This window comes from Haliotis rufescens, unplaced genomic scaffold (genome assembly GCF_023055435.1).
Source record: "Haliotis rufescens isolate VD_foot unplaced genomic scaffold, xgHalRufe1.0.p SCAF_1, whole genome shotgun sequence".
Taxonomy (NCBI): Eukaryota; Metazoa; Mollusca; class Gastropoda; order Lepetellida; family Haliotidae; genus Haliotis; species Haliotis rufescens.
In genome coordinates this window covers 53,510,085-53,537,831 of record NW_025963779.1, presented here as the reverse complement: position 1 = coordinate 53,537,831, position 27,747 = coordinate 53,510,085, and the positions used below count along the sequence as shown (strand labels likewise).

Here is a 27,747-nt window from a genome sequence, read left to right as displayed (position 1 = left end):
CTCGGTCGACAGGGAGCCGATAACCCCCGATCCACTTCAACAATGGAAGTCCGACCCACCGTCACTTAGCCTACGTAAACAAGAAATGCAGTACACGTGTAACAGGTAATTTATAAAGATTCATGTAGAAGCGAAAAACTTAAGATATTTAGTACGGTGGCCCATAAGGGACATGGAGTCTATTTTTCAATATTTTGATGTTTACCTTACTTTTATCGTAACCTTTTGAAAATTTACACAATTTGCCATACAAATATGTGATAAATCATGTATAAAAACATCCGAAAACATGGAAAATGTACTTTTAAGTAGCTATTGAGTCGCTGAAATGTGAAGTGAAAATGTCAAAAACTAAAATGGAAATATCAAAAACCAAAACGACATTTTCATTTTAGTTTTTGACATTTTCGTTTCGTTTTTCAGCGATTCAATATCTTCTATACACATGATTTATCACATATTTGTAAGACAAATCGTGTTAATTTGCAAAAGGTTACGATAAATGTAAGTGAAATATCAAAATATGGAAAAACAGACTCCATGTCCCTTATGGGCCACCGTAATTTAGTGATACACATAAGGGAGAAAATGTTTAGATCTCAACTTCTTTATTATGAGGAACACAACGTTTCGGAGTATATGCTTACTCCTTCATTAGGTGAATGACTTACTTACTTACTTATATTGGAGATTTAACGTGCGCTTTCCGACTGTAAGCGTATTTCGCACACGGGCCCGGCCAGACCATTTAATGTGTTTCCGAAAAGGGCGAAAGTGATGTTTGCAACCCAGGAGGGGGGTTTAGGGGTTGCTTATATTGCGGTTTCGAAATTTTGAGATTTGGAATAAATGCCAAGAGAGGGTAGGGGGCGAACTAAGGGGCAAGTGTGTGGTAGTTTGATTGTTTGATTATGTGATTTGGTTTTGGTAGTTTATTGGGGTTTTAAATGCGATTTATTAGTCCTGTTTTGATTAAGTATACGCCTAAGGCTTTGAATTTTTCTATTTTATTTTGTGAGATTATGGTTGCTTCTAGAGTAAGAGCCTTATTTAGATTTCGGGTGATTGTAGTGTAGTTCGGTGTGTTAGGTAGTGGGTGCAGTGTATGAGTGCGTGTTCTGGGGTTTCTTGTTGTTTGCAATGTGGGCAGGTTCCTGTTGCGTGTTTTTATTATTATTTTGAGGTGGTTATTTAGGTTGGTATTTCTTACGCTAAGATGCCTAACTGGCTCTAACTGGGGAGCCTCCAAAGATACCCTCCTCTCTCTCTCTACATATCACTAATTAGATCAAAACTAGACTACGGCTGCGCCATATACAACACCCTAAACAACTCTCTATCTAAAAAACTTGACTCAATACAATATCAGGCTCTCAAACTAATTACACGCACCCAAAATGGCACCTCCTACACCTCACTTCAGGCCTTAACAGGAGAAATGCCACTAAGTCTACGCAGCTAAGCTTAAATTTCTGGGCCGCGTCCCAATCAAACCCTCTCATCCAAAACTTAATAAACCAAAACATCAGCCCCAAAAACCAAGCTCTAGCTCGTAAACACCCCTTACTTACCCCAATATCCCAAAGAATAACAAACTACCTAAATGAACACCAAATTAAAAATCTTAAACAAAACTGCAAACAATCAAATATCTTCACCCCTAAACTTAAAATACCCAAAATAGACACAACACTAGCTAGCCAAATAAATAAACAAACCGACCCAAACATAGCTAAAACTACCACACTAGCATACATACACGAAAATTGGCCAAATTGGTGTCACATTTACACGGACGGATCCTCAGATCCGACCTCCAAACACACAGGTTTCGGAGTCCATACCACACAACCAACTAAAACCACACAATCCTTCCGACTCCCAAACAACCAATCAATATTCACGGCAGAACTAATGGGCATGGCCTCAGCCCTCCATAATCAAGAATCCAAAAACCACAAAAAAATCCTAATACTTACCGACTCCCTAAGTGGACTGCAAGCCCTCCAAAACAAAAATACCAAAAACCGACCTAAATTAATAAATCAAATACTTAAAAGCTCCAACGACCTAACTAAGGCAGGCAAACAAATAACCTTCTTGTGGATACCCGCCCACGTAGGTATATACGGTAATGAAAACGCCGATAAAGCAGCTAAACTATCCCTCAAAATCCCAGAAATAAGCTTAAACTTACCCATCTCAAAATCAGAAATTAAAAGTGTAAACAAGCAAAAAATCACAAAAATGGCATAACCTATATCTAAACTCAAATAGCCAAATAAAAAAAGTGCTCAGCAAACCACTAACCAAACCAAAAATTCTCCATCCATAAAAAAAAATCGACAGGAGTAATCACTAAACTCCAAACAGGACACACCAACCTAAATAACCACCTAAAAAAAATTAAAAAACACACTACAGGTAACTGCCCACACTGTAAACAACCAGAAACCCCAGAACACGCACTCATCCACTGCACACACTACCTAACACATCGAACCGAATTACAAACCACCCTCAATCTAAACAAGGCTCTCACTCTAGAAGCAATACTAAACCCACAAAATAAACTAGAAAACTTCAAGGCCTTAGGCGTATTCTTAATCAAAACGGAACTAATAAAACGCATCTAAAAACACTATAACCTACCAAATCAAAATCACACAAACAAGCAAACATCCACCATACCCAGCTCCCTTAGTTCTCCTCCCCAACCCCATCGGCATCTATTCCAAATCTCAAAATTCCCAAATTCTATATAAGCAACCCCTAAACCCCCCTCTTGGGTTGCACAGACCACTTTCGCCCCTTTCGGAAACACATTAAATGGCCTGGCCGGGCCCGTGTGCGAAATACGCATCAGTCGGAAAGCGCACGTTAAATCTCCAAAGTAAGTATGTAAGGCATTCATTCACCTGATGAAGTGCAAATAGAAAAATAACTCAGTAACATTCATGTACTATTGCTAATATTGAAGTAAGTGTATATTTGTGCTCGGTGTGTGTGCCATGGATACACATATAGAAGAAACACATGTATTTTGATCAGAGTTCATTGATATCCCATCAGGAAGTGTGAATCAGGTCCTCGCACATCTGTTTAGTCATGTATCAGGCGTTATACGTCAAGTTTGTCCAAGTGCATTATCAGAGATACACCAAGAAGAAGCATCACACTAGAACATAATCATATACATTTGTCAAGCACAAAACAATGGAGAGAGAGCCCGGACATTTCCTGGAAGCCCTGGGCGGCCATGTAGCTTCACGATCTTAGTTAGTTATACAGCTGAACATTCGTCAATCTGTTTATTCAGTAAACCAACATCTGTATCCCTTGCTTCCTTGAACATCCGATGCGCTGATCACGTTTGGGGTTGGGGATTTGTGTTGGAATATGCAGTTGATAGGCTTTTTAACGAACTAGCACTTGTTTGGCAGATTGGTTTCGTTCAGACTTCTAATCTTGTCCCTTGCCTACCCCGGACTTCATTAATCACAAGTCAATCACATTGATTCCAAAATGAACTGTTTGATTCAGCATAGTTAGCAACTGTGACACTCCTTTCTGTATTTACTAGGGCTATTTCCCGTATTACTCACAAAACTCACAAGAGTGAGTGAGTATGGTTTTACGCCGCTTTTAGCTATATCCCAGCAATATCTCGGCGGGGGACGCCAGAAATGGGCTTCACACGTTGTGCCCATGTCGGGAATCGAACCTGGGTCTTCGGCGTGACGACCGAGCGCTTTAACCACAAGGCTACCCGACCGCCCCTCAAACTCATAAGAAGTCACAACACACTATCCAAAATGTTTTTATGCACAAAACACACGCGTTGTCCATTTGAAGGATATATATATTTGTTATGTAGTTTCGAATGTGACTTTTCCCATTCCTGTTCTGAAACATTTTTGTAAATGTAACTGATTATACATATTTAAGTAAAGATATATCAATATTCTTCGAAACATGAGTCTGCCTCCATGACAATAACATGTTATGGTTTTATTCCACTGATTCACGTACACACTAGCACACACGCTAGACGTAAAACCTTATGAAAACCGCGGGGCAAATAACCAACGTTACCATCGTGTCCTAAAATTGGTTGAATCGCACGCCATATCAACTTTCAACTGTAATAGCAGTTTGTCTCAAACAACAACCCTTTGGAATCAATGGCGTTCTTTTTTAGAGGCGCAATCTGTTGCCGAGGGTGGCCTAGCAGTAACATTGCTCGCTAAGCACGCCAAACTCGAGTTCAATTCAAAATGTATATCTCACTCACTCCAAAGACGTAATAACATTTTTCTGTACACTAGGGATATTCTCAGGAAGAAACTAACTTTGTTTGAGACAGTTATTACTGTTATTAAAGCAAACTATATTTAGTCCTATATATTCAAAATAAAGCGAAATTGATTATGCGCAATATATTGATAGTTTCAGAAAGAAACGTGGTACCGTCACTATAAGTACAATCATAAATCAGAAAGAAATATTACATGCTACTGTAGATGCATACTTTGTATGGAGTTTGTTCAATACTGTATTAAAGTAGTGTAAACTCTTCATTCACAAAATGATTGTAGCTACAGTTCGGTATGACTAGGCGGTTGAGTACTTAATAGTAATCTGCACGACAGTTTACGAACCGGATTTCGATTTCGTTGCGAGATTTTGATTGGACTATGCATAGGTGAGGTGAGGTGAAATTGGGTTTAACGTCGCGTCCAAGATTATTGCACTTATATAGCGACGTGCATGCACGTGTGTGTGTGTGGCTGCTTGTACTAGTCCGGACTGGTGCCGATTTATAGTGCTAGCTCACTGAGATACCATGCCGCAGTTCAACATGAATACCCCACTCAGACACAGTATACTGACTCCGAGCCGACCAGTCCTTGTTTTAGCCACTTTATGTCGAGCGCCAGACAGGGTAACAACAAGTACCATCTTTTAACGTCTTTTGGTATGACGCGGCCGGGGATCGAACCCCGGACCTTCCGCTCTCCGGGCGGACGCTCTACCACAAGACCACGGAGGCGGCGGACTATGCATAGACTCGTTAGTCCAGCCAAAATGTAACTCCATAATACCAGCCTAGTTCGGCAAGGGTGGAAACTGGACTTTTATAGTCAGTTAACACCTTGCCTCGGGAAGATGGCATGTACACTTATGAACGGAATTTACCACTTGAACATAATACCCTTCGGATTCAAATTAACTGTATAATTATCCTTCAAATCTAGTATATTATATAAAGTACATTGTATTTTGCTCTGCTATCTGCTACAATACTGAATTTTTAACACATCCCAGGATCTCAATATCCCCAAATCTCAACATGTTTTTAACATAAACATGTTTATGAAAACTGTGTAATTTTGTTAGTGGTGTCATTCTTTAGTTACAGCGTCCCTTTCGCGCGTCAAAACAGCGCACATACGTTTGCAGCAACTCCACTGTTGTAACACTCGTTATATCAAACTCATGCAGAGTCTTGAGGACTGAGTATGTTTTTTACGCCGCTTTTAGCAATATTCCAGCAATATCACGGCGGGGGACACCAGAAATGGGCTTCACACATTGTACCCATGTCGGGAATCGAACCCGGGTCTTCGGCGCGACGAGCGAACGCTTTAACCACTAGGCTACCCGACCGCCCCAGAGTCTTGAGGAAATGTAATCACAGTGCAATAAAATCAAGCATCTCAGACGTCACATGTCGATCGTTGTGCGAGGTCATTTAAGTGTTTAAGTGATCAATCACATATTCTTATTTGATGATAGTTTCCAACACAAACACATTTAGACATTGAATATACTTGATTATCTGAAGATTGTATCATTTTGCTTTGATAATAAATAAATCCTAAACGTTTTCATTCTAAAAAATTCCCAAACAAATTTAGGATACAAACATATTTCGGCATGGCAAAGCGTGTAAACTATCGGACAAGGATTAAACACTATACAATGTAGACAACGTCTAGGGAGAGGAACTCCCGACTACTAATATAGAGACAGAGATCCTGTTGGATTACTAATTATAAGCTGAGATAGTGATAAGGTTTAGGTCATGAAAGTATTTGAATTACTACACCATACACTGCCTGGGACCCTAGCTTCAATGGCTACGGTATGCAAATATTCCATTTAGGCGAGTGAGATAAGCCATACCGTTAGATTTAGATTTTTCGTAACATTAGTTCTTGAAATACGTGACGTATTAGTTTATTTCAGGAACTCAATACATGCTTTTTCAGTATCCCAGTATCTTCAGCGCACATGTCTGTGACATTGAAAGAAATCACCATTATTCCAACACAATATAAGATATTCCAACATAATATAGGATAAGAGAGAAAAAAACGTTTTCTGTGATGAGTTAAGCAAGAATCAACACGAATGACAAACTACATGGGACATTAACTTGAATAAAAAAGGAAAACATTAAAAAGACACTCATATGCTACAGTCAACTGGACTAAATACATTCGCCTACATTCTGCTGAATGGGATCCTAAGTTGAAGGAGTTTGAGGGAGAATCGTGAAAGACAATTGCATGCTACGACTTGTGATCTAGATAGCATCTTGAAATTTCAGCTTAAAGAAATGTCGGAAATGCTAGAAAAAATGCTTTTCTGGCTTCAATAAATAAATACGAATAATAGGGCTATGAAAACAGCACATATCAAAATGAAGCAAATCTACCTTTCTAGCCTGTCGTCACTGCCAGTGATTAGACTAAATAGTTACTTTTACAGGTAAAATTATGATGAACTCTGAAAATATATCCGTGTGATGATGTCATGCATGCATGAAACAGCCTACAGCCTCAGGTACTTACCTGACACATGTCACGAGGTGATGACCTCACGCCTGTGCAACTCACAGGTGCAAATGTCACCTGAGTTGGGGGTTGTCTCAAAATATTTCTGTTATTGTACTTTTTTTAGATATGCGTTGACGGGGTAGCAATTAAGCAATGTACTGTATCATATTAGCTTGGAAAAACGGAATAGTTAAACGCTATGAAACGCGCAGTGTATCGTAAGCCCATCACGTCGAGAGCAATAATTAATGTAGTCCGGGAAACATTCATTATTGTGTATACGTCTAATCGCCCCTGTATCAATGATGTCTCATGTCCTTTTGCGTGACGGCTTTGTTTTTGAGATGACCTCTACTTTTTTATTTTTATTTATTATACCGTGGACTTGTTGGTTTTAAAACCCCAGAGCTTTGGCAGTTCGGTAATACCCTCTGTCTAAACTAATAAATGATTTCCCTCTATTTCTCTCAAGTGTCATGTACAATGTCTATTGGCTTGTTTTTTGTGTGGATGTTGTTGTTGCTACTCTGCAGCAAAGAGGGTTTGGGTGATACCGACACAGTCAGGCTGGTTAGGCTCATCATCAGCCCAGGGACCTTGCCCCCTCTACACGCAGCCCTAGCAACGAATGGGTCTCCCAGGAAGCGCTGCATAGTCAAACCCACCCAGAACTTTTCGGAGAACGTGAAGACTCCCCAATACTGCAGCCATCTGCATTACCCAGATTGTCAGAAGGGTTGTATTCCTGGGGTTTGGATTAGGTTAGCGGGGGTTTGGGTTAGCTAGGTATAGGTTAGCTGGGGTTTGGGTTAGCTAGGTATAGGTTAGCTGGGGTTTAGGTTAGCTAGGTATAGGTTAGCGGGGGTTTGGGTTAGCTAGGTATAGGTTAGGCGGGGTTTGGATTAGCTAGGTATAGCTTAGCCGGGGTTTGGGTTAGCTAGATATAGGTTAGCTGGGGGGTTAGGCGGGGTTTGGATTAGCTAGGTATAGGTTAGCGGGGGTTTTGGTTAGCTAGGTATAGGTTAGCTGGGGTTTGGGTTAGCTAGGTATAGGTTAGCTGGAGTTGGAGTTAGCTAGGTATAGGTTAGCGGGGGTTTGGGTTAGCTAAGTATAGGTTAGTTGGGGTTTGGGTTAGCTAGGTATAGCTTAGCCGGGGTATGGGTTAGCTAGGTATAGGTTAACTGGGGTTTGGGTTAGCTAGGTATGGGTTAGCTGGAGTTTGGGTTAGCTAGGCATAGGTTAGTTGGGGTTTGGGTTAGCTAGGTATAGGTTAGCTGGGGTTTAGGTTAGCTAGGTATAGGTTAGTTGGGGTTCGGGTAAGCTAGGTATAGGTTAGCTAGGGTTTGGGTTAGCTAGGTATAGGTTAGCTTGGGTTTGGATTAGCTAGGAATAGGTAAACCTAGGAGTTGGGGTTAGCTAGGTATAGGTTAGCTGGGGTTTGGGTTAGCTAGGTATAGGTTAGCTGGAGTTGGAGTTAGCTAGGTATAGGTTAGCGGGGGTTTGGGTTAGCTAAGTATAGGTTAGTTGGGGTTTGGGTTAGCTAGGTATAGCTTAGCCGGGGTATGGGTTAGCTAGGTATAGGTTAACTGGGGTTTGAGTTAGCTAGGTATGGGTTAGCTGGAGTTTGGGTTAGCTAGGCATAGGTTAGTTGGGGTTTGGGTTAGCTAGGTATAGGTTAGCTGGGGTTTAGGTTAGCTAGGTATAGGTTAGTTGGGGTTCGGGTAAGCTAGGTATAGGTTAGCTAGGGTTTGGGTTAGCTAGGTATAGGTTAGCTTGGGTTTGGATTAGCTAGGAATAGGTAAACCTAGGAGTTGGGGTTAGCTAGGTATAGGTTAGCTGGGGTTTGCGTTAGCTAGGTATAAGTTAGCGGGTTTTGGGTTAGCTAGGTACAGGATAGCTAGGGTTTGGGTTAGCTAGGTAGTAGGTATAGGTTAGCTGGGGTTGGGGATAGCTGGGTATAGGGTTAGTTGGTTTATAGGCTAACTGGGTGTTGGTTAGTTTGAGTTAGGGACGGCTGGGAAGAACGTTAGCCGGCGATTGGTTCATATGGGATTTCGGCGAGCTGGAGTTAGGGATACCTGGGTATAGGGTTTGCGTTAGTTAGATGGGGATAGGGCTAGCTGAGGGCTTGGCTAGCAAGAGTTAGGGTTAGCTGGGGATAGGGTTAGATGGGTTAGGATTAAGTGGCGTTTAGAGTTGTTTGTTGTTTAACGCCGCACTCAGCAATATTCCAGCTATATGGTGTCGGTCTGTAAATAATCGAGACTGGACCATACAATCCAGTGAATGATATCATGAGCATCGATCTACACAATTGGGATCAACCAAGTCAGCGAGCCTGATCACCCGATACCGTTAGTCGCGTCTTACGACAAACATAGTCGCCTCTTACGGCAAGTATTGGTTGCTGAAGACCTATTCTTCACGGGTCCATCCTCTATATCTCCAGGGCTCGCATTTCGGTAAACCTACACTCACCTTCACTGACGTTAGTGTAGGTTTAGCGAAATGAGAACCCTGGAGTTATATTGAATGTCAGGGGTCGCTAAAGATTATCAATGCATTTGTTATCAAGAAACTCAGGCGAATGTTAGCACTAACTATATTCTTGCAGTAAAACTATAAGGTTGGGTGTCGGGAAGAGAGAATAAATTAAAGTTAATAGTTAAAACCAATTTAAAAAGCCTTTAGAATCCGTTTGCATATGGGCCTTAGAAAGGTTTTAGAAATGATACACATAAAGAAGAGAATATATGGATGTCAGCTTCTTTATTATGAGGAATACAAAGTTTCGGAGTATATACGCCGTGTTCCTCATAATGAAGAGGTTGACATCCATATTTTCTCTTCCCCGATTGCATATCATTTATCAAAATACCTAAATTTCAAAACCGTTTCCCCAATCGCACATTCAGAGCGACAATAACACACATAGATAAAAGACTGTTACTAACTCTATACATGTCTCACTGTCCATGCATTAACGCTTTCATGTGTGCATATATAGTCTGTTCTGATATTTGACATGCTAAAACCCTGGCCTATATAGTATGTGTTCAGACTATTTCTCGCTTAAACACTCCCTGTAGTTGGTGAATGGTGATTACATCCGCCTCTCTGGTGGACTTTGACAGGATAACGCATGCAGTATCTCAAACTATCTGTGCCTCGGAGATACGGATGTCGAAGAGACGTATGGTAAAGTTGGTATGGTCACCCAATAGTTTACCTTAACATCCAGGATATGACGGGGTTTGACTTGGCCAGTCGCCTTACCCACCAGGTAAGCAAACTGAGCGATTCATGGACTCATGGACTGTAGATGAACTATTGTTTGAAATTGTTTGTTCATTAACATCTGATACAGGACATAGCTCGATGTTGAATGTATACACACTGCAATGACATATATATGTGTCATTGCAGTGTCATTGCAGCGTGTCATTGTAGCATGCCTATCGTCCAATTGTTGATTAAACAAATGGTGAAGCTATGCTAGCAGAAACACTAGGATGAACATGCAACAGGCCGGTAGACTTTGGAGCTGAAGTTCGTTTCTGTCTTTCTGTTGAAAACAGAGTTATATATTTAAGGTACATTAAAATGAGAAGTACATACATATATAGGTTAACCCTTCAGACAACGAATATGCTGTAAATGCACATTAGTAAATATATGTAGTTCTGTTGTCTATACCAGTGAATCTATGTAGATCGTAACTCCCATACTTTAACATAGACTTACGACAGTCATGGCACTAACACTGTTTTGTACAACGGCACCCAATAAGTACAAAAAGTGTAGGGTCTGTTGTCCTGACATGTAAATATATGTAGTGTAGGGTCTGTTGTCCACACCAGTAAATATATGTAGTGTAGGCTCTGTTGTCCTAACATGTAAATATATGTAGTGTAGGGTCTGTTGTCCTTACATGTAAATATATGTAGTGTAGGGTCTGTTGTCCACACCAGTAAATATATGTAGTGTAGGGTCTGTTGTCCTAACATGTAAATATATGCAGTGTAGGGTCTGTTGTCCACACCAGTAAATATATGCAGTGTAGGGTCTGTTGTCCACACCAGTAAATATATGTAGTGTAGTGTTTGTTGTCTTCGCCAGTAACTATATTTAGTGTAGTATGTTGTCTACACCAGTAAATAAATGAAGTGTAATCTTTTGTCTACACCAGTAAATATATGTAGTGTTGTATGTTGTCTACACCAGTAAATATATGTAGTGTTGTATGTTGTCTACACCAGTAAATATATGTGGTGTTGTATGTTGTCTACATCAGTAAATATATGTAGTGTAATCTGTTGTCTACACCAGTAAATATATGTAGTGTAATCTGTTGTCTACACCAGTTAATATATGTAGTGTTGTATGTTGTCTACACCAGTAAATATATGTAGTGTAATCTGTTGTCTACACCAGTAAATATATGTAGTGTAATCTGTTGTCTACACCAGTAAATATATGCAGTGTTGTTTGTTGTCTACATCAGTAAATATATGTAGTGTTGTTTGTTGTCTACACCAGTAAATATATGTAGTGTAATCTGTTGTCTACACAAGTAAATATATGTAGTGTTGTATGATGTCTACACCAGTAAATATATGTAGTGTTGTATGTTGTCTACACCAGTAAATATATGTAGTGTTGTATGTTGTCTACACCAGTTAATATATGTAGTGTAATCTGTTGTCTACACCAGTAAATATATGTAGTGTAATATGTTGTCTACACCAGTAAATATATGTAGTGTTGTACGTTGTCTACATCAGTAAATATATGTAGTGTTGTATGTTGTCTACACCAGTAAATATATGTAGTGTAATCTGTTGTCTACACCAGTAAATATATGTAGTGTTGTACGTTGTCTACATCAGTAAATATATGTAGTGTTGTATGTTGTCTACACCAGTAAATATATGTAGTGTAATCTGTTGTCTACACCAGTAAATATATGTAGTGTTGTACGTTGTCTACATCAGTAAACATATGTAGTGTTGTATGTTGTCTACCCCAGTTAATATATGTAGTGTAATCTGTTGTCTACACCAGTAAATATATGTAGTGTAATCTGTTGTCTACACCAGTAAATATATGTAGTGTTGTATGTTGTCTACACCAGTAAATAAATGTAGTGTAATCTTTTGTCTACACCAGTAAATATATGTAGTGTTGTATGTTGTCTACACCAGTAAATATATGTAGTGTTGTATGTTGTCTACACCAGTAAATATATGTAGTCTAATCCGTTGTTTACATCAGTAAATATATGTAGTGTAATCTGTTGTTTACACAAGTAAATATATGTAGTCTAATCTGTTGTTTACATCAGTAAATAATATGTAGTCTAATCTGTTGTTTACACCAGTAAATATATGTTGTGTAGCGTCTTTTGTCTACACCAGTAAATGTATGTAGTGTAAACACAAGGCATGTAGTACAGTCTGATGTACAGTATCATGTGTGGATGTATTATCTCGCCCAAAGTTTATACCCTACGACCTATGCTTATTCAGGTCATGTGTGTGGTTGTTGAAGGACTGTCACACACAGTGTGCGGTTATCGTGCTGCCTAGATATCTTCGTATTTGTCCTGAAGAGATAACTAAAACTTGTCTCACCGTCTCAAGCTTCATACTGGACCACCTACTGATTTGGACAGGGGTTTCTTGCCAGTCAGAAGGTGACAAGTAAAAACGGTTCCTTGACTGTATACAAGGTGTGCGAAACCTCAAGTCCACGATAATGCGAGCTGTAAATGAGCAAGCAGTGGCGGCACAAGGTACTGTAATGCAATGCAACTTGATACATGGAAATCTTGTCAAGGTGAACAGAAGTCGTATTCCATCATCTGACTTGAGTCTAACCAAAACTTGAGTGTCTCGAAAGCATTTGCATGTCGGAGGGTCTTCATGGGATGTGTTAACATTCTGTAAAATTTGGGGCCTTTATTTAGCAGTCAGTATTTACTCGGATTAGACAGTTAAAAAAGTGGGAGTGGGAGCTGTAACGTTGAAACTAAAATGCAAAATCATGTCTATGCAAATGAGATCGTTAGTCTTTCTTTGTTGAAACATGGGGGACAATTGGTTCCGCTTTCGTTTCACCAATGCAATTCGTGTTTTGCAAATACCACACACTGACACACAGTATCCTCATATCGGAACATATATAGTTAGAGAATAATAACCTACGAACTAAGAGGAATTAAGGATTTAATTTTTGAATTATGTTTGTAGGCCTTTTCTGGAAATGTTGTACGTTTCCAGATCAAAAGTGGAGACTTAAGCTCAGTCAATCTATTGATGGAACCCCGTAAAATGAACCGTCTTTGACGTCATTAATAACAGATGATGTCTAATTAATAATGGATGGCAATGCATTGATATTAGCCACGTTGCTATGTCCTACTTCCCCAACAAAAACAGAAAATAATTCCATCGGTTTATATGCTCCTGTAGGTAAAATAAAGAGGATATTAGGCTAGACTTGACAAATTGCATGTTTAATTCATCAAATGACCTTCCAAAGTTCATATTTTCATGCATGACATTTGGGCAGACTGAAAGTAGCTCAAACAAAAAGCGTTATTTTACCCCATGGGAGTAGATGTTACTTCACCCTAGTGGTATAACGATTTAATATATTGTGCCATAAACCCCAGTGCCACAGCTACAGGAGCTCACCACAACTCAGTAAAGTATCACTTGATGATTTGCCAAAGAAATGTTATTTTGTATAAAAGACATTATACCAAATAATTGGACACAGTGCTTTTGGGATAAATATTCTATTCATTTTTTGGTGATGCCTTACTTTTGAATGGCATCATATTTTTGTATACGTTGACAAGAGATTAACGACTACCCAGCTTTCAGGTCGGTTCATTTTCTAGATCATTGACTGATTGTCATCCAAAATTCCTCTCATTTTTTAAAAATAAGGTAATAATACAGGTGAACGTCCTATAAAAAATTAGGTACCTTATTATGGTATACAAGATTAATGTATACACAACTGTTATTGTATCTCATACTATAACGATGAAGACATGACAATATAAACACGTAATTTTAATATTGAATCAAGATGTAGTTGTTCAAAAGTTCATATGTGTTGTTAGGTCTTCAGCAACCGATGCTTGTCGTAAAAGGCGACTATGCTTGTCGTAAGAGGCGACTAACGGGATCGGGAGGCTAGGCTCGCTGTCTTGAGTTGATCCCAATTGACATATTATCCCAATTTCGTAGATCGATGCTTATGATGTACTTCACTGGATTTTCTGGTCCAGATTCGCCTATTTACATGCGTCCATACCAACGCATTTAAAACAAAACAATTATTTGCTTTCAACCCGAGGCAAGTAAATTAGCTTTGTTCATTACCTGATCACATGGCGTGATACTTTGGTACACATTGTTTGAGCGTGAACGCATTAATTTTTCAATAGTAACGCCACTACCTCAGCTGTTGTAGCGCTGCAGAACGACATACACATTAGTCTCCCGCACGGTGTTTGGTGCAGCGCGTCACTCGCTTATCTCTCCATACACATGCTCTGGTCTCAACACGACACACCTGACGAAATAGTTGTGAGTTATATATTAACCGTCATATTGTATAAATGCACTGTAAGTTTTCTTCTTCATGCATTGCGTATTCCGCGTCAGTTAACCGGTTAACTGTGGAGTTTTTGCAGCTTGCATTGCGCCGCGGTATGTCATCTCTTAAAGATCATGTTGCATTGTTTATTAACAAGTTGTGAACAAGATTCAGGGACAAGTTCTTCCAACTTGGCTTGTCCTCTCCCTACAATTTCAAAATTCTCTTTCTCTACAATATTCTGTACACATATTTACGAAGTACAACAAATAGCTTCTTTTCCCCCATTTGATCCACATTTCAATACTGTATCACAATTTCTTACAATATATATATATTTTCATAGTAAATGCATATTAAAACTTATAGTAATTAGTTATATCGCTTTATTAACTGACAATATTGGATAGCCAAAGCTCTTTTATTAAATACATAGTAACATTTTAGTAATTAGTTATATGTTATTAACTGACAATATTTATTGCCAAAGCTCTTTTATTAAATACATAGTACAATTATAGTAATTAGTAATATGTTATTAACTCACAATATTGGATAGCCAAAGCTCTTTTATTAAATACATAGTACAATTATAGTAATTAGTTATATGTTATTAACAGACAATATTGGATAGCCAAAGCTATTTTATTAAATACATAGTACAATTATAGTAATTAGTTATATGTTATTAACAGACAATATTTTTTGCCAAAGCTCTTTTATTAAATAAATAGTACAATTATAGTAATTAGTTATATGTTATTAACTGACCATATTGGATAGCCAAAGCTCTTTATTAAACACATAGTACAGTTATAAAAATTTGTTATATGTTGTTAACTGACAATATTGGATAGCCAAAGCTCTTTTATTAAATACATAGTACAATTATAGTAATTAGTTATATGTTATTAACTGACAATATTTATTGTCAAAGCTCTTTTATTAAACACATAGTACAATTATAGTAAATAGTTATATGTTATTAATTCAAAATATTCGATAGACAAAGCTCTTTTATTAAATACAAGTACAATTATAGTAAATAGTTATATGTTATGAACTGACAATATTTATTGCCAAAGCTCTTTTATTAAACACATAGTACAATTATAGTAAATAGTTATATGTTATTAACTCACAATATTGGATAAACAAAGCTCTTTTATTAAATACAAGTACAATTATAGTAAAAAGTTATATGTTATTAACTGACAATATTGGATAGCCAAAGCTCTTTTATTAAATACATAGTACAATTATAGTAATTAGTTATATGTTATTAACTGAAAATATTTGATAGCCAAAGCTCTTTTATTAAACACAAAGTACAATTATAGTAATTAGTTATATGTTATTAACTCACAATATTGGATAGCTAAAGCTCTTTTATTAAATACATAGTACAATTATAGTAATTAGTAATATGTTATTAACTGACAATATTTGATAGCCAAAGCTATTTTATTAAATACATAGTACAATCATAGTAATTAGTTATATGTGATTAACAGACAATATTTATTGCCAAAGCTCTTTTATTAAATATAAGTACAATTATAGTAATTAGTTATATGTTATTAACTGACGATATTGGATAGCCAAAGCTCTTTTATTTAATACATAGTACAATTATAGTAATTAGTTATATGTTATTAACTGACAATATTGGATAGCCAAAGCTATTTTATTAAATACATAGTACAATCATAGTATTTAGTTATATGTGATTAACAGACAATATTTATTGCCAAAGCTCTTTTATTAAATATAAGTACAATTATAGTAATTAGTTATATGTTATTAACTGACGATATTGGATAGCCAAAGCTCTTTTATTAAATACATAGTACAATTATAGTAATTAGTTATATGTTATTAACTGACAATATTTATTGCCAATGCTCTTTTATTAAATACATAGTACAATATTATAGTAATTAGTTATATGTTATTAACTGACAATGTTGGATAGCCAAAGCTCTTTTATTTAATACATAGTACAATTGTAGTAATTAGTTATATGTTATTAACTGACAATTTTGGATAGACAAAGCACTTTTATTTAATACATATTTCACTTTACACAAATAAGTTATATCGCCATATTAACTGACAGCATTAGATAGCCAAAGTTCTTTTATTAAACACATAGTACAATTATAGTAATTAGTTATATGTTATTAACTGACAATATTGGATAACCAAAGCTCTTATATTTAATACATATTACACTTTACATAAATTAGGTACATCGCCATGTCAACTGACAACATTACATAGCCAAAGCTCTTTTATTAAATAGATAGTACAAGTATATAAATATTACAGTTATTCTTCCCCGCCCTTAAGGCGGGGAAGTATACGGGAAACGTTAAATTTGTGGCATGTATGTCGACATGTTGGTTTATTTGAAATTTCAAGCCACGCATTTACGGAAACAAAACATACAAATCATGTGCGTCGAATGTTGATGCTATTCTTTTCCAGCAATAAGAGATACTTCAAAATCGTCTTTATGTAGTTAATTGATGCATCTGACCGTTTCTGGTCATTATCTGACATTATTAAACCATTCATGTGTAATCCGATGTCCTTTTTTCCTCAAGGACTAATTTTCTGATTTTCACGGTGTATACAAAAGAAGAACTGTGCTCCGGAGATCGTAAATAACAGCATAATAAAAATTATGTTCTGAATATGCTTATTCATGAACAACGACGACATCTCAATTTCAATGTAATATGGCTGAATTCCATATTCTACATACCACACTTTTGATTGTTTGGATGCTTATGTTCACTGGAAATATTTGGAATAGTTATATTCCGTATTTTGAATTAAACCAGTCCCCCGTGTGTGTTTTTTAATCAGTGCACCGCACATAACCACATGTGAAACGTTTGGTAGCAAAGTCACGATCAAAGCAAAATCGGAGTAGTGTGTCAGCGAATTTGCATCAAGGCTGTAGTATTTTTCAACCGTTTAATGGAATTCAATGTACAGCCGTAGCTCTGGTCATTCATATATTTTGTGTCCCATAGCTCAAATCTATTTGCGTCTGTACCGTGTTCCACTGACCTCGATAATCTGTTGGATGAAGGCACAGCTCTCTACAGCCACAAAGTTAACACCGAAGGCTATGAGGAGTATTTAGGTCATAATCAGTCCCCAGCAGCCACTGCCTCAAGCGATATTGTCTACATAACAGATCAGTTTTATGGCTCAGTCACAGGTGCTCCAAATATTGAAGCAGGGAAAACAAATTTCATAGAATCATTTCAAAAAGCAATATTGATATCCCCGTCACTTTTGGTAACTTTTAATGATGTCTCCATTGCAATTTTTACGGATTTCGATTCGTATGCATTATTTGACTGTCATCAGCGGAATGGTCTTGGTCAGATTGATCCGAATGGACAAGCGGTTTTACTTCTGTTTAGTAGTATGGATGAATTGTCATGTTACATCTTAACAGTATATATATATCAGGCTACTATGCTTGTCGTAAGAGGCGTCGATCCCAATTGCGTGGATCGATGCTCATGATATTAGGCACTGGATTGTCTGGTCCAGACTCGATTATTTACAGACCGCCGTCATATAGCTGGGATATTGCTGAGTGCGGCGTTAAACGACAAACCAATCAATCATCATCATATGAACTCAAACCAGTCATTGTTACAAGTAAACCACATTCCACAACAGTTACTGACACTGGATAAAAAACAGTATATAGAAAAAACCAAGTAACTCAACTCATCATGATCACAATTACTAGTCTTTGAAAGAAAGAAATACACACAAAAACTGACCAAAAAACTTAAAACAAGAGACGAGGAATCTCCGTTATTGATTAGTCCCGGTATTGAAATGTTCTGCAACTACGTGATAATATTTTGAGTATGTGCATCTGTGGTTGTGACAAAAAGACCTTATCTAGTATGACTTTTTTTGCCATATGGAGCCCTTGGTATTTTCATTTACATTATTATAACCAAATGCTAAGTGTAAAGAAATGTGATCTATTTTTTGAGTATGTGCATCTGCCAATGTTGTTGGCAGTTTTGATACTATTTCCACATGTTTACATTTGTGCCAGAAATTGCTTCCATTTCCTTCGATCTACTTTTTAAATAAAGACCCAGGTAAGAATAGGTCTTCAGCAACCTATGCTTGCCGTAAGAGGCGACGAACAGGATTGGGTAGTCAGGCTCGCCGATTTGGTCGATGCATAACATCATATTCCAATTGCGTAGTTCGATGCTCTTGGTGTCAATCACTGGATGATCTGGTCCAGACTGGATTATTTACAGACCTCCGTCATATGGCTGGTATAATGCTGAGTGCGGCGTTAAACAAGAAACTATTTTTAAATAGACCTACCCTATGCAAATGTATCAACTGTATTGCCCAATACTCAAAATAAATAATATTTTTTTCCACAACAGCGTTGTGTTATTTGTGGTTAATATAATTATGCTCCATCATGCCTTTCAGTAACATCATAATTATGCGTTTGTGAGGCATCACATATGGCGGGGAACTTTGATGCTCTGCATCAATGTTTTCTTGTATGTTATTGGATAGCCAAAGCTCACATACGCGTCATACAAGGCATGCACAGCACTGAGAAGTTAACATTGTTGGTGCTTCTATAGACTGACCTCTGAGGTGGAAACGTACAGAGTAATACAACCAGTTTTGTATAAGTGCGAATAGCAGGTTAGAATACCTTACATTAACATTTGTTTGTCGTAAGAAGCGAGTAAATCGATCTGGCGTCTGGCTTGAGTGATTGCGTGTCGCACAACAGTGTCGATTATTTATAATGTCCCGGTAGCCATCATATTGCTGGAATATTTCGTGAGTGCGGCGTTAAACAACGCGCTGTATCAACACTTTTACCTTTATGTATATCCGCAAAGGCAATCTTACTGTGATTATATTTATGTCTTGTCAAGGAAAAACAGTAATAATTATGATGATAGGGACTATGTAGGCCTACAGATCCAGTGTAGCTTTGGAAACAACAACCCGAAGTCAAGTATTGTCCCTGGTCAGCGGCTAGGCAGGTTGGCTCTCTGACGCCTCTGACATGTCTGCCTCGTTACCATAATCATGATTACAGTAAACTACGGTTATAACGAACTCAAAGAGACCACTAATTTTACTTCGTTATAACCGTAATTTGTTATAAACATATATATATATATATATATATATATATATATATATATATATATATATATACAAAAATGAGGTAAATGTTCACTCGGTGTACATGTAATATATAATAAAATAATAAAGTCCACGTTAGTCCATCATCTTCTTTATATCAGTTTCATACATAGTACTTTCGCTGTCTCATGACAGCTCTTCAGTGTAACTGACAATGACATATAATGACGTCATACCTATGATGACGTCATAAATTACGAACTGGGTTGTTTTTTGTCCCAGCCATTTGCTGTATATATATATATATATATATATATATATATATATATATATATATATATATATAATAAAATAATAAAGTCCACGTTAGTCCATCATCTTCTTTATATCAGTTTCATACATAGTACTTTCGCTGTCTCATGACAGCTCTTCAGTGTAACTGACAATGACATATAATGACGTCATACTTATGATGACGTCATAAATTACAACTGTGACGTCACAATGTATTTACACACTCCAGCGACGACACAGAAAAAGAACAAATGTTTATCCAATTGATGAAACCAAAGTTGAACTCTAGAATGTATTAATAGATTTGTCATTTCAATCGTAAATGTTGCACTGTTACTTTACAAATACTGTATATTTAATTCAAAAGTCTCCCTACAATTGTTAAATTACTTGGTGTCGTCGCTGGAGTGTGTAAATACATTGTGACGTCACAGTTGTAATTTATGACGTCATCATAAGTATGACGTCATTATATGTCATTGTCAGTTACACTGAAGAGCTGAGACAGCGAAAGTACTATGTATGAAACTGATATAAAGAAGATGATGGACTAACGTGGACTTTATTATTTTATTATATATATATATATATACAGCAAATGGCTGGGACAAAAAACAACCCAGTTCGTTATATCCGCCAGTTCGTTATTTATAAGCGTGTTCGTTATAACCGTAGTTAACTGAATATAGATGCTGTATTTATTACATCACCAAAAACGTGTTGTGGACCCACTGATGAACTGTGTTTGAAGGACAGATATCCCACACAATTCAGACCGGAATACAAGCCAGACCAGTCTCACAGTCCCTGAACCATATTATGTTCCCTTCCTCCTGCAAAAACCCTAAATGAAGTAAGTTAAGATTATCCGCATGTTCTGAATCTTCCTTCTCACGGTGATCTCTTTTCAAATTAAATGTTATGTGTTTCTATCAAAATAAGGTATTATCAGTGACTACGCGTTAGTATAGGCAGACCAATATTAAGGCGGTTTTAATGAGCATATGGGCCTATTTTGGGGTGTAGGTAAAAGCATCATCTCAAATGCTCTTTCACTTTCAAACCAGCTGTTTATTTATGAAGAATGAAAACAATAAAATATTTCACCATAACTTTTGTAAAGTTGGCGAAACCGCATTATCAGTGGTTCATATCAAGCTCCTCACAGCGATAGCCCGTTCGCGGAGCTCTCAATACTCTATACCGAGAGTGTAACGAAGGTGTCACGCGCTGGGAAGGAGCTTGGGAAAGGGAGGTCACTCTTATTTCAAACGGGAGCTAACTCCGTTGTTTTCGTATTTGCGAGAAATGGCGTCAATCACGTTGTACGCTGTTGGTCCAGGTATTAAATGCCCAGCTTATCTCTAAGGTAAAACGTATTCTTAATTAAATGTTTGAATGCATTATATATTTATGTGTCCATCCGTACATCTTCTAAAAGTTCTTAGATAGGTTTAGTGCTGATAACCATTGGGTAGACTGCAGTATTTGGGTCCCCACTTCGGAAGGAACGTTTTTACGTGTTTACGGAAGCTGTCGATTGAAAAACGTTCCACGCATGCGCAGTTCGTTATTTACGGTCGAAGCGAGAGGATTTGTTGGCCGCCATTTTTCTCCCGAACGCTGTCTGCAGTTCAGTATTTTCTTACACAGACAACACACGGGGGGTGCAAGGGTGGTTTGTCCCCCCTTGTCGAAATATTAAAGTAAAAATGGGGGGTAAAGGGGGGTTACACCCCCCTTTTTTCAAATAAATCGCACGACGGTAAGTTCATTCTGTTACTTGAACAATATATTTTGTTCGGCGGACAACACAGCGGGGTTCAAGGCAGGTACAACCCCACCTTTATGACATTTTTAAAGAAAAATACGGGGGTAAAGGGGGAGGATCCCCCTTTTTCAAATATATCGCAATATGGTATAACTTCATTCATGAAAGCATGTGAATTTTCATAGGAAAATGATCATCGATAGATACTTTCTCATTCAAACAAATCATTTGAAACGCTGAATTCGTTTTGACTGTCATATAGATTCTAGGACCTAAGTCTGTGGATCCATCTAGACCTAGTTCAATTTCTTTTTCTGCTTCTTTTTCATCTTTTTCTTAAACGATCATTTTGCTTCCTAAGTTTAATAAATGTAAACACGGCCGGTGAACTTAGAAACTGATCAATTGAACAACTGAAATATTTCTTTTCTGATAATGTTTTAAACAAAATAGTTGTCATACATTCCCGCATTCGCCCCATACCTATGCAAAGATATCTTCACTGTACGCCAAGTCGACTCTGTTTTATTTGTTCAAGCCACACTTTATGAATTTACAAGTTATGAGCGAAGTTGCTTGCGTAGTAACGAGTCCATATAAGGAAAGTCACATGATCAGACACGTGACGTCTTACCTCATTTATGTCCCGCCCACAAACAACAAGAAGTTGACAGTACAATAATTCGGCTTCACTTTCTATCGTAAAACTCTCGATCCCCACAGGGGCGAAGTTTTAGACCATACATTTCACGTCCAGCTCATTTTTGGGGTCCTTTTTGCTAAAAAATGCCTCCTAACGGATTTCGGCACGCTTGCCCGTGCGCGCTTATATAAGCGAAGCTGCCTTCGGCAGCTTCCGTACTGAAACTGCCGAAGGCAGTGGTTGCCTTACGGAAACCCCCGAAGTGGGGACCCAAATACTGCAGTTGACCCCTGATGACAACAGGAGGGACCACATTTATTAATCGCGAAATTCTACTTAAATATTGATAATCATTTTCTCAAATGTGGGCCCACATTGTTCCCGTCATATATGGTGATCGAAACAAATGGACCCACATTTGTATATCGCCTAGGGGGTAGACGTTCTTCCGGCATAGTTATTGTAACAGGAGGGACCACATTTATAAATCGCTACGCTTCATTAGCTTGGCTTACTTATAACCATTTTCTAAAATGTGGGCCCAGATTGTTCCCGTCTTATAGTGATCGAAACAGGTGGGCCCACATTTGTAAATCGCTGGGCTTCATTGGGTTGACTAAGTCATTTAGGCTAGTGGGTCTCACATTTGTCATTTTTTTGCATGGGTGTGTGACATTACATATTATTCACATTTTGTAATATTGATGGGAAATATCTTTATAAATTATTTAGTGTGACGTTAATTCCACGAAAGGCACACAAAGTCTTTGAAGTTTGAATAACGACATCATAGCTGACCACACTAGTTTTGCAAAAATAGTTACAAAGCAAGAAACTTAGATCTAGATCTTATTCAAATATCATTTACAGAGGCAATACCACTCATTCTACTTTTGCCAGTATAACACATCAATCTAATTATAAGTTTTGGTGGCGATATAAGCCTGAAAATATGTCTACACTTGAATTGATCTCGGACATGATACAAGCCTCAAACTTGTTCCATAAAATATAACTCATGAATATTAATGACCCCACGACCTAGTTTGGCGATGTTCGTACAAGTGAATTCTGCTGTATTGTCATCACATTTGTACATTCTAATCCAATTATAAGTCATAATACTTATTTTAAATAGACGAAATAGCAGTTCGTAATGCAGGTTTGTTTACGTAGTACATATTCTCAACAACAAGTGCGTTTAGGTTCGAATGTAGGCCCACCTCGAACTTTCGATTTCGCCAGACAGTTTAATATTAGTTTAAATTTTGCTCTTTAAAAAAAGCTGTGGAAGGGAACTTAATACCATGTTTCTCGATGTAGATATTTCTGTTATAGATTCAAGAATAAATTCATGAATGAACACTCACTCAATCGATTCACGTAACTAAAACCAAATTATTTATCCTTGAACATTTAAATAAACCACTGCATTTATTTGCGCTGAAAATGTATCCCATAGGCTTTGGAAAGATATTTATTTTGTTAAATTAAGATTTACACGTGTCTTTGTGGAATAGCTGGTTCTTTCAACACCCATTAGATTTAGTGAGTTAGTGAGTATTGTTTTACGCCGCTTTGAGCAAGTTTCCAGGGGAACATCAGAATTGGGCTTCACACATTGTACCCATGTCGGGAATCGAACCCGGGTCTTCGGCGTGACGAGCGAACGCTTTAACCACTAGGCTACCTGATCGCCCTCAACTCCCATTAGACATATACATCAGAAAAAAACATTGAAGGCGCTAATTACCGTATAATAAAAGACATAATACCCAATAATTTGACAAAGTACTTTTTACAATAAATATTCAATTTAATTTTTGGTGATAGCTTTGGTAATGACATCATATATTTTTGATATGCTGACAAGAGAATATTTACTACCGTGGTTTTAGGTCGGTTCATTTTCTAGATCATTGACTGATTTTCGTAAAAGGCGACGATGCTTATCGTAAGAGACGACTAACGGGTGGTCAGACTCGTTGTCTGAACAAATGGTTTGTTGTATCATAGTTTGAAGACTGATTAATCTGTAAAGTTACATAATCCTTATCAATATAATTCCCATTGGGTTTCTACCCATGGAATTCAGCAACCAGTGCTTTTAGTAGGTGGTCACTAGCGGGGTCGGGTGGTCAGGCTCGCTGACTTGGTTGATGTCATTGTATCCCTATTGTGTAGATGGATATGGTTGATTTCATTAACTGGGTTGTCTGGTCCAGACTCGATTATTTACAGGCCACCCTCATATAGCTGGAACAATGCTGAGTGCAGTGTTAAACGAAAAACTATTTGTTTTCGGTTATTAAAAGATTTATCACGATGTTTAGTTTCTTTTGCATTTGAGTATATCTGATGTTGGTACTTCAACACCATGGAGGGGAGAAGACGTGAAACGGGGTTTAACGTTGCTCCCAAGATAACTGCACTTAATATATAGCGACGTGCATGGATCTACCGGTACTTTTCGTAGGCTGGTCACTAGCGGGGTCGGGTGGTCAGGCTGGCTGACTTGGTAAATGCATGTCACCCTATCCCCATTGTGTGGATCAATGCTCATGATATCAATCACTGGGTTGTCTGGTCCAGACTCGATTAAGGCCGTAGTTAACTTTTTTTGACAGGGGGGGGGGGGGGGGGGGGGGCAAGTATTTGTACAAGTATCACTTGTCCCCAACTTGATTCAAATAAAACAGTTTTCTATAAACAATCTAGGGGGGGAACTGCCCTCCCTGCATCCCCGGCTGGCTACGGCACTGTACACAGTATACTGACTCCGAGCCGACCAGTACGAAAAGTACTGGTTGGTCCATGCACGTCGCTGTATAAGTGTATAAGTGATTTCATTGGTTAAAATTAGAATACTTTCTGTTAGACGGGACTTGACCCTCGGACAGTGGCTAGGCAGGTTGGCCCTCTGACGCCTTTTATATGCTGCCTGGCCATGTATGTCCCATTACCACAATCGTGATTATACAGATGCTGTAATTATTATATCACAAATAAAGTGTTGTGGACCCACGGATGGACTCCTGTGTTTGAAGGACAGATATCCCAAACTTAACAGCCCGGGATACTGACACTGGGAGATTTCCCGGATTTGCTGCCAGGAATATATCCCTTCTGACAATCTGGGTAAGCAGAAGGCAGCAGTTTGGGGGAGTCTTCACATTCTGGATTCTGTGTTAGAATACATTGTATACTAGTCGATTCTATGCTGGCTCGGTTGATTCCGTGCAATATCGGCGTTGATTGTTGCTTACAATATCGATTACTGGTTTATCTGATCCAAACTCGATGATATCATACAGCTGGAATAGTGTGGCGTTAAACAACTAACATACAATCAAACAAATTAACTATTGTTATCATATAACCCATGAAGATCCGGGATAGAATATGTCTTCAGTAAACCATGCTTGCCGTTAAAGGCGACTATGCTTGTCGTAAGAGGTGACTAACGGAATCGAGTGGTCTGGCTCGCTGACTTGGTTGATGCATGTCAGTTTTTATCGCGTAGACCGGTGCTCATGATGTCAATCACTGGAATGTCTGGTCCAGACTCGATTATTTACAGACCGCCATCATATAGCTTGGATATTGCTGAGTGCAGCATTGAACAACAATCAACATCAACAACAAAACATATAGTTAAAACGTCCCAGGTAATCGCCATTCGTTGTATCCAATAAGACTTAGGGAACAATGAAGGTCTTCTTTGTCTTTTACCGGGAAAGATCGGTTTAGTCTGACTACAGTCACTCATAGTCTTCATTTGTCTTTTCGCAGATATCAAGGTGTCACGGACAACGTTCCATCGGAATGAACGTTAAACGCTTCATCATCATCGGCATCCTTTCGCTGGTACTACTGGTCATCATGGTCACTCAGCTGTCGACATTCGGAACAAACCCGCACAGACAACACAAACTCGAAACATCAACTACGATTCAACCACTAATTCAACAACCAGTCATTGTTGCAACAAAATGGCCACCGTTGTACTTTGACCCGAATAATTTCTATGGAGATAGGCGCCTACTTCAATATAAGAGTCATTTTGTGCCCAAAGAAAAGAGAGTAACTCCACTAGACTTTAAATTCCTGATTCCAGGTGAAAAAGTATGTGCCGGCAAAGGAGGACCGACATTGCTGGTGATGGTGATGTCACTTCCGGACAACTCCGCAGAGCGTCAAGCTATCCGTGACACGTGGGGTTGTCTTGCATCCGGACACCCGTGGCCGGGCGGCGAAACCATTAATGGGACGATGAAGGTCATCTTCGTTTTTGGAAACACAGGGAACAAAAACCACAACAAACTGTTACGGTCAGAATCAATAATAAAGGGCGACATAGTACAAAGTGATTTTAAAGAATCCTACGTTCATTTGACTTATAAAGTGTTGATGGGTTACAAATGGGCTCAGCAATACTGCCCTGGCACCAAGTTCATCATGAAGGTAGATGAGGATACGTTTTTCCACGTTCCTTTTGTATTCAGTCTTTTTGAGAAACAGAGCTGGAATAATACAATATATGGACCATTTTTCAAAGTAGACAATGTATCTCGGGCTAAAAAGTTCCGGGTGGAACCAGCCGCCTACGCTCCCCCTCTGTATCCGCCCCACGTAAAGGGCAACCTTTATTTTATGCCTTCGGAACTTGCCTTTAAGATAGCCAAGGTGGCGGAATACATGCCGTATGTGAACATTGAAGATGCATACATTACCGGCGTCTTAGCCAAAATATTTGATGCCAGACATGTGGGTATTGATAAATTAGTGTACCATTTACGGAAACCAGCTAAAGCTTGTGATATTGCATCTAAAAAGAAAATGATTTCACAACAAATAACTGCGAGTGTATTCTACTTGATATGGGATCGTATCCGATTCAAAGAATTGTGCACAAATGGGCCATTCATATGAGTCATCTTTGGTGCGGAAAACGATAAACGTGTTATTAACACTGCCTTACTGCTGTTAATGGCCATCAAGGAAACAGGTGTTGGTACTTTGCAAGGACAAGAACAAAAGAACAAGAACCGTGTTACCATTTGTGTCTAAGCAATATTATATGGCCCGATTCTGGTCTCGTTGCCATGGTTTCGTATCCCCCCAAGAAAAAAACAAACAAAAACAACAACAAACTAAAACAACAAAAACAAACCAAACAAAAACAAAACACAACAAAAACAACAACAAAAATAAAGTACCCGGGATCGCTAGAGTTGTGTCTGTGCATGATTATATATCCTATAAATCTAGTCTCGTTGTCATAGTTTCTTTTGGTTTAGCTCTATTGGCCGATAGCCTTATATTGGTGAAGGTTTCATGTTGACATGCCTGCACTTCTGGTGTTTCCATGTTACGATCATCCTCGATTATCCAGTGTA

At 38.1% G+C, this 27,747-nt stretch overlaps 1 protein-coding gene across 4 annotated transcripts; it reads left to right on the top strand.

The window, feature by feature from the left end:
- On the top strand, positions 1-27,630 carry LOC124131322 (beta-1,3-galactosyltransferase 5-like). Of its 4 annotated transcripts, none has more exons than XM_046494524.2 (2): positions 1-105; positions 26,141-27,630. In XM_046494524.2, the coding sequence occupies exon 2, from the start codon at positions 26,174-26,176 to the stop codon at positions 27,278-27,280; it is 1,107 nt and encodes a 368-aa protein (XP_046350480.1). In that variant the 5' UTR covers positions 1-105; positions 26,141-26,173; the 3' UTR covers positions 27,281-27,630. The 4 variants fall into 4 exon arrangements, with proteins under 4 accessions (XP_046350480.1, XP_046350479.1, XP_046350481.1 ...); XM_046494523.2 differs by lacking the exon at positions 1-105 and adding an exon at positions 9,936-10,128; XM_046494525.2 differs by lacking the exon at positions 1-105 and adding an exon at positions 12,450-12,576.
- The last annotated feature ends 117 nt before the right edge of the window (positions 27,631-27,747 follow it).